The sequence below is a fragment of the Manacus vitellinus genome, unplaced genomic scaffold (assembly GCF_001715985.3).
Source record: "Manacus vitellinus isolate BGI_N305 unplaced genomic scaffold, ASM171598v3 scaffold_27_pilon, whole genome shotgun sequence".
Classification (NCBI taxonomy): Eukaryota; Metazoa; Chordata; class Aves; order Passeriformes; family Pipridae; genus Manacus; species Manacus vitellinus.
In genome coordinates this window covers 6,173,583-6,181,784 of record NW_021940039.1, presented here as the reverse complement: position 1 = coordinate 6,181,784, position 8,202 = coordinate 6,173,583, and the positions used below count along the sequence as shown (strand labels likewise).

General features: G+C 55.5%; 1 protein-coding gene across 1 annotated transcript; it reads right to left on the bottom strand.

Moving 5' to 3' along the window:
- Positions 1-1,132: 1,132 nt before the first annotated feature.
- On the bottom strand, positions 1,133-6,013 carry CDK9 (cyclin dependent kinase 9). The gene is made up of 7 exons (XM_018074421.1): positions 5,881-6,013; positions 5,180-5,261; positions 4,999-5,089; positions 3,302-3,468; positions 2,939-3,110; positions 2,714-2,862; positions 1,133-1,766 (listed from the first exon to the last, which is right to left on the bottom strand). Exons 1-7 carry the CDS (start codon positions 5,970-5,972, stop codon positions 1,401-1,403), a joined length of 1,119 nt encoding a protein of 372 aa, XP_017929910.1. The 5' UTR covers positions 5,973-6,013; the 3' UTR covers positions 1,133-1,400.
- Positions 6,014-8,202: the final 2,189 nt, after the last annotated feature.

The window sequence follows — 8,202 nt, the reverse complement described above, 5'->3', positions numbered from 1 at the left end:
GTTAATCCTCTGCAGCGCTGCCTGCGCTGACCCCCCCCAGTACCGCAGGGGCAGGGCAGGGGTTTCAGGGTGTCCGACCCTGCATCTGTCCTCGGCAGTAACAGGGGCTGTCGTGCAGCACTCCCGCTGCTGTCTCCGGATGGACAGCAGAGCAACACGAGCTTCAAAACAGCTGTTTGGGACAGGACAGTGTTTATCCACAACGACACAAATCAACTGGCTTATTGCTTGCAACCAACTTGCCTTTCCAAAGAAACAAATCCCCCCCAACCAGACACTGTTTCAGAGCCCAGAGCCGAGACGGAGTTACCTTGTACAAGTCTTCTATTATCCACACTTTTTATCCTGAGGTCTTATGCTACCCGCGTGGCTTTTTTTAACAGACAAGTTAACAAGTGCCAAACGTTGTCACTCGTGGCACATCACACACATTGAGTCTAGGGATCCCTGGAGCTCAGCAAGAAGGTGGCCCGCTACAGCTCACAGCCATGGGAGACACTGCAGGGAGCACTGTGGAGGAGCACTGGCTCTGGATGAGTTGGAAGCAACCAAGCTCTGGCATAAGGTGTGCACGGGTGATCAGTGTGTGCACAGGCAATTCCAGTAGGATGGCAGGTCTCACCTCAGGCCAGGTCAGCACTCACAACTCCCTCCCCCATCCCAACTCCTGCCCAGCCAGGGCTGCAGGGAATCAGGGTGGGTGTGTCCCCCAGGACTCCCGACTGTGATTTACAATGAAGAAAGCATGGATGCCACATGCTGTTACAGAGATCAATGATTCCCACTGCAAATCCAGGCTATATGGAGCACTCAGCTCTGCCAGCCACCCCCTTGGTTTTCCAAGTAAGCCCCTTTCCAGGCTAGATCCCAGCCTGCAGTGAGAGCAAGTCATGCTGTCTAGAGCGACTGCCTTCCCCAGGACACCTCTGATGACTCAGAAGCACCTGCCTCATCCTACATCAACGCTTCAGTGCTCAAAAGTTACTCCATGCAGGAGCTACAACCAATCAAGAAAGCTGAGATCTCCAAGCAGGGCCCAGCTTAGTCCAGGGCAGCTAATCCCAGCCTTGCTGGTCCCAGCACCATTTGCCAAGAGCCCCAGCATGGACAGAGACTCTTTATCCATCACCAGATCCATGACAATTGATCTGCAAGTTTAATGTAACCAATACAGACAGTTGCAGAGGGTGGGGAACACAGGTTCTGAGGCAAAACTGCAGGGAAACACCGTGGAACTCACAGGTGCCACCTCCCCAGTCACGCAGCTCCGCCGTGGCTGAGAGGAGACGGCTGAGCTCTGCCAACGCCATCAGTCACTTCACCTTGAAAAAAGTCCTTTCCTAGACAAAAAGACCTCGCTGGGACATCCCAGAGAAGCCCAGCCAGGGCCTTGCTGGGTGTCAAAACACCCTGTCAAACTCAGTCTGGTTGGTGGCCGTCGGGTTCCTGCCTTGGTTCGCCGGCTGCTGGGGCATGTGCCCACCCCTCCTGCGCGGCGGGGCCAGGTACTCGAACATGGACTGGTTGTGGGTGGACAGCATGTTTTTGAGGTCCGAGGGCATGGGGTCCGACCAGAAGAAGTCGTGGTTCAGCGCGTCGTCGCTGTCGATGCGCTGGGCGGGGTCCAGCACCAGCAGCTTGTCGATGAGGTCGAGGGCATAGGGGTCCTTGACGTAGGCCTTGAGCCGGTCCTTCACCTTCCGCTTCTGCCCCTTGGGCAGGTCCAGCTTCTCGTACAGCTCGTACTTATCCACGTTGGGCCACACCTGGGAAGGGGCAGGAAAGGGGGTTGACAAGAAATAATTACCGAAAGCACAAGCCATTTTTTATTCAAACACCCTCAGGCAAACCAGGGTGAGGTCTGAAATAACAACTCTATTTTATAACTTCCAAGCCAGCAGACCTTGTTCCCACAGCAACAAGGAGGCATTAAAGGGTGCTCCAACGCCTGGAGACATGTGGACAAGTCAGGACAGGGCCTTCTGGTGTGGAAACAGCATGCAAGATGCTCCAGGATTTCTGGCTCTCCCACAAAACAACTACTAGAGAGCATGGCTACCACAGACAGAAAGATAAGGTGACAAAACTGATTGCTACACAATCACCCGGATGTGGCACCTTTTATCCTTAGAAAGCAAAGCTGCAATCACTAGCATTTATCTCAACCCTGATCTGGCAGAGAACACAGCAGGTGGCAAAGAAATCGCCTTCAATGTATGTACATAATGAATGTGACTGCAGGGTCAGGACTCTGCAGCTGCCGGCACAACATTCCGCAGATCCCAGCCCGGGCTGGGATCCCTCAGCTCGCTCCCCACAAGAGGGCAGGACGAGCTGCTGATAAAGGAGGAGCTGAGAAAGGACCGGGCCCAGCGCTCACCCCAAGGCTGAGATGATACCACAAATCACAAGCCAGAATTCAAGAGGCTTTTCAAGGTGACCAGTGCAAAATACCAGAGACAAACCTCTCAACAGAAAAAAATCCCCACCCTTCTTTAAGCAGAAATTGAGTGTGTTTGTCTGAGAGACAACCCCCAAACACAGAAGCCTAAAAGACTCTCCAGCCTCCCTACCAGCTGCAGGCACCTTCCAGTGCTGCTGGGAGCACACAGCAGCCAGCGCTCAGGGCAGGGAAGAGCCCAGGAGTGCCTGGCCCCACACCCTGCTCACACTCCTCCCGCTCTCCACACCACATCCCTGCTCCGGCCCTCACCTCTGGGGTGATGGATCCGCAGAGCTGGCTGATGAGGGTGAGCTGGTGCTGCTCCGTGTTGCCCTGCATGATGGGGCTGCGGGTCCACATCTCTGCCATGATGCAGCCTGCGCCCCAGAGGTCAATGGGGGGACCATAGTCCCGCTCCCCTAAACGGAGATGCCGAGTTAGTCTCCCAGAGGGACGAGGAGGGATGAGAAGCCAGCAGAGCCCACCACCTCCTACCTAGGAGCAGCTCGGGAGGCCGGTACCACAGGGTCACCACCCGGTTGGTGTAGCGGTTGGGCTGGCTGTTCTTGGCCAGGCTGAAGGCTCGAGCCAGCCCAAAGTCCGCCAGCTTCAGGACTCCGTCCCGCGTGATCAGGACGTTCGCAGCTTTCATGTCTCGGTGCAAGATCTGTACAAGGACAGACATTGAAGGGTTAAGGCATCAGAGTGCCCTCCTTGGGTGCCTGCTGCCGGCAGGATGCTCAGACTGAAGAGATGAAATACAAGGATTTCCCTCCAGCCTGTGCTCAGACATCTGCTACTTGGAAAGCCACAAAGAGCAGGGTGGCCTCTGAGCACAGCACGGATCTGGCCCATTACCTTGTTCCTGTGGATGTAGTAAAGTCCATTCAGCAGCATCTGCATAACTTTCTTGATCTCTGAGAGCGTGAACTTGACATGGGCGTTGCTGAGGAGGCCGGCCAGGTCATGCTCACAGAAGTCAAACACAAGGTAGATGCTGCCCTTGCAGCGGTTGTATGGAGAGGCTGTGGGAGAGACACGGAGGCTCTGTCAGTGAGGGGCATGGAATAAATCACAGAATATCCACAGCTGGAAGGGACTCACAAGGATCCAACTCCTGGGACCCTTAACCCTGTCACAGCTCATCCCACCACCCTGCAGCTCATACAACACTTGCTAGACAGAACCTCAGGGCATGGGAATGCAGAGAACCAGAGAGCCTGCAGGTCCTTTGTAAAGAGGCACTAAGCAAAAACAGCAACACAAGAACAGGAGATGAGGGTTGGCACAGGCAAGGAAAGGGCATGAAAACATTTGAAAGCTTCATTTCATGCTGCTCTGTGCACAATAACGGCTGTGGGGTTTCCTCCCTGCGAGCTGTGGCTGCCAGCCAAGCACCATCGCCGATGGCATCAGCGATAGAGGCACCCACAGACAGCCCTGGGAAACGTGCACTAACAAGGAAAACCTGCCCAATCTCACATTAGAAAGTGAGGCTTTTTGCAACCTCAAACAGCATCCACAAAAACAGACCACTCTGGATCAAACCAATTTAAAACTCCAACTGCAATTTAAAGTCTGTTATAGGAAACCTCAAATGAAGTAATCGATTTCAATCTTGTTCCTAGAGCACACACGCAGAATGTTATTAAAAAGAAAGGCTGATTTTCATCAGCTGTAATCAGCAAAACCTGCTGATAAGCAGCTCCAACCAGAAAAGCTCAGTCCCCACAAAAGCACAGTGCTCTCCTCTCCAGCCAGGAGAGTACATGCTACACTGGGTTTGCAGTTCCTGACACAGATACAGCCCCAAATGCCCCTTTCCAAGGTAAAAAGAGAAAAGTCTGAAATTTAAGAACAGTAAATGCAACCTTTCTACTTTACTGTAAACTGAGGTCAAGGTAGATTTGCATGAAAACTGGAATTCAAACAAAACAAAACCGAAACACAAACTACTGACAAGTCCACAAAAATATTTACCTTTGCTGTGCCAGACGCCCAATCGTCACAGCTCATTTAATCACACAGTGAATTAAAAATTAACTTGTTATTGGTGTTTTTACTCATACCTATTCAGACAACAATCCACACAGTTCTGGAGTAACTTCAATTTCCCAGTACTAGGCCAGTCCAGTGAGTGGACTTTTCAAACAACACCATCACCAGGGATCTGCCAGTTTCATTTTTATTTGTCATGACTGGCGAGGGAAGGGCAGGCTGTAACATCAGCTGTCACTTTCCAAAGTATTTTTCCAGTACAAATCCATGTAAGGGAATGATATATAAACTCTAGTGAACGTTTTAAAGCAATTTCACTGAAAACAGAGCCAGGCCAGGTGTGCTGAGCCTGCCAAGCACCCATTAGTGGGGGAACATGGCATGAGGTGGGAGTGAGGAGGTGGAGAAACTCTTTTCCAGTATAAGTGAGCCGTTACCCCCCATCACAGGCAGCAACAAGCTCAGTTAGACAACCCCAGTCCCAACACGAGACACCAGCCTGCTCAGCAGGGCTGAAAAAAAGCCATCAGCAACACAAAAGAGACACTGCAAAGTACCTTTGGTCCTGCAGATTTCTATGAGGTTCACCACGTTCTCGTGTTTGAGCAGCTGCAGGATTTTAATCTCTCGCAAGGCTGTGATGGGAAACTAGGAGAGAGAAACAGAGGACGGGGATTAGAGATTCACCCCCCAGGCCAGGCCTTCCCTAACACAGCCCAGCCATGCTCCCACACTTACCCCCTCCTTCTCATTTTCCATCAACACCTTTTTCAGTGCTACTTTCTTGCCTGTCTGACGATGTTTGGCTTTGAAAACTTCCCTTTAAAAACAGAAACAAATCCATGAGTGGCATGAGGAAAAAAAAGGGAAGGAGCCGAGTGCTCCAGGCAGAGAGCTCCGTGCTGAGCCACCACCCAACCCAGCCACATCCCCCTCAGGCCAGTGGCCCCCAGGATTGGCTGAGCCAAGAGACAGCCAAGAGCTCCTGCAGCCTGACAAGGATTTTGGGTAAAGCAGCACATTTTGAGCCAAGATGTAGATTTTGGGTAAGAAGTTCCACATTTGGGGCAAAAAGTTGAACATTTGGGGCAAAAAGTTGTAATTTTGAGCCAAGCTGCACGTTTTCGGTAAGAAGTTGCACATTTGGGGCAAAAAGCTGTAATTTCGAGCCAAGTTGCACATTTTGAGCCAAGTTACAGGTCCCCACCCAAGCTGTCTCCAAGATAAGCTCTGCTCTGCGTGAGCGGGGCCTCAAAGTGGGAAAAAGAGGTCTCATAAGCCAGGGTGGTTCTCTGGAGCCAGAGGAGTGACCGAGGAAAGGAACATCCGAGCAGGGCGAACCCGGGCCTGGCGCGGGCGGGCCGCGGAGCCGGGCCCGGGCTGTGGGCCTGAGACCGGGGGGGAGAGCCAGGGAGGGCCGTGGCCGGTGGGGCACTCACCCGAAGGTGCCCTGCCCGATCTTGGCGAGCTTCTCGTACTTGGAGACCTCGTCGCAGAAGGGGCACTCGACCATGTCGTACTGCTTGGCCATGGCGGCCGCGCCGTTGCCACAGCACCGCGGCCCGCCTGTTCCGCCACGTGACCAGACAGCGAAGCCACGTGACCCGCCCGCTGCCGCGCGGGGCATCCTGGGAGTTGTAGTCCGCAGTGGCGCCCGCCATGTTGTCCCCGCTGTCACCCGCTCCCCTCCGCGTTGCCCGAAAGAGTGTTTTTGTGCCCCCCACTTGTGCTTAAACGCGTCAGAGGTTAAGCAGAACTTCTGCTCCTGCACCCCGATGCTGTGGCATGGGAATGCTGTGGCCAGGACGGGAGGACACTTTGGGGTGGTGGGAGGGGACCCCGAGCTCCTGCCCCTGTGCCCAGATGGGGACAATCCCTCCGGCTATGCCGTGTTCAGGTGCAGGACGAACTGGAGGTTCTGTCTGGGGCTGTTTGAAACTGATCCCCAAGGTGGAGAGTGCGGGGAGACAAGGATAGAGCACTAGCAGGGATGGCTGGTGACGTCCCGTCCATGGGAACAACCAGCTCCCTGGGAATGGGGGACAACACGGACACCAGATCCCTGCCAAGGCCAGGCCACCTTGTCCTGCATGGAGACACTCCCACGGGGCACACCAAGGTCTCCCAGCACGAGAGCACAGCTCCTGGCAGGGCCCACCGGCAGTGATGCCATGGGGTTCTCACCCTGCAGGGGCTGAGCCCCAGACGTGCACGGTGGAGTCCTGTGTGCAGGGCTGGCATCTTATCCACAGGGCTAGTGTCATCCATAGGGATGGCATCCTCCTCTACAGGACTGGCACCTTCATCCATAGGGCTGAAGCCTCATCCATAGGGCTGGCATCCTCCTCCATAGGGCTGTCACCCCCATCCATAAGACTGGCACCCTCATCTACAGAGCTGGCGTCCTCATCCATAGGACCGTCACCTTTCCCTAAGGCTGTCACCCTCCTCCATAGGGCTGGCACCTCCTCTGAGGCTGGCACCCAGGGTTTTTGGGTGTTCACACCTGCCAGGCACCCCCAACCCAGGACTCAGACGTGGCCCCTGAGCAGCCGGGCATGTGCGAGTAGCCACAGGGACTTTGGGGACAGCGTGAGGGCAGGCAGGGACAGCAGCGGGGCCGGGAGCAGATGACAGCACTGGGAGGAAACGCCGGGCAAGCGATGAGTGACTGCGGGGGGGGGCAGGAAGGGAGGAGCGGGCAGGGAAGGGCTTCACAGTTACAAACTTGTCCCTCTCGGTCCCCGCGGCCTCCGACCGGCGCAGCCATGGCCGAGGGCCAGAAACGGGGGGCCTCCAAGAAGTTCAGTAAGTGGCCATGGGACAGGGTGGGCAATGGGGAGCTCACCTGGACAGCCTGGCAGGGAGGAGGGATGCAGGAGTGTGAGTGTGAATCTGTGAGTGTGAGTCTGAGTTTGGGTCTGAGACTGAGTGTGTGCTCACACGCTCCCTGGGTCATCCCATCCAGGGATGTTTGGAGCTGAGGTAGGCTCTGCATTTGTTAGGAAACTCATTGAGGTGAGGGGCTTTGGGGGTTTCCATCCCCAGGGCTGAGGAGAGCCTGGGTGCTGGCTCTGGAGCTGGGTGCTGGGACTGGGACTGGTCTGCTGCAGCCCAGCCCTGTGCTGGGCCAGGATGCACCCAGAGGGATGCACAACAGGGTTTGGGGTTCTTCACTCCCCAAATCACACCCTTCAGGGTGCACGGTTGGGGTACAAGCTGGTGCTGGGGGCTTGGTGGACCCTCAGCCCAGGGTGCTCCTGCAGCACAGGGATGGGGGTGACACGGAGGAGCCAGGGTGGGAGCCTGGGAAGGGATTCCCACCAGCTGCTCTGGGAGGAAGTGCTCGGCACCCACCGGGAGGGAGCTCTGCTCTTTCTCACAGACCTCAGCTTTCCCCCAGAGCCCCGGGGCAGTGGCCTTCACCCTATTCCCAGCGTTGGGCTGCACAGAAGCTGGCCTCTGCTGCGCTCTCTGCATTCCTGCCACGATGCCGGCGCCAGAGGGGGGCCAGTCCCTCCACTCCCCTGGGACCCCTCCACTGGCAAAACCCACAGCCCCATCCCAGCTGGGATTTTCTTATGTGGTGGAGAGAGGGGAGATGGGGAAAGTCCCCAGCACTGCCTTTGCCACCCCACAGCAGCCCCAGGAGCAGCAGACAGCAGAGGATGCTTGCACTCTGAGGGGATGTTTAACCCAAAGCAATTTTGCCTCTAACTCCATTGTGGCCATGAGGTTTCTGCCATGGCTGCAGGGATGCC

Coding starts and splice junctions, on each gene's coding strand:
- CDK9 (XM_018074421.1), bottom strand. CDS start 5,972: ATGGCCAAGCAGTACGACATGGTCGAGTGCCCCTTCTGCGACGAGGTC. Junction 3,469..4,998: donor AGAAATCTGCAGGACCAAAG/GTACTTTGCAGT, acceptor TCTCTCCCACAG/CCTCTCCATACAACCGCTGC. Junction 2,863..2,938: donor GCCTCCCGAGCTGCTCCTAG/GTAGGAGGTGGT, acceptor ATCTCCGTTTAG/GGGAGCGGGACTATGGTCCC.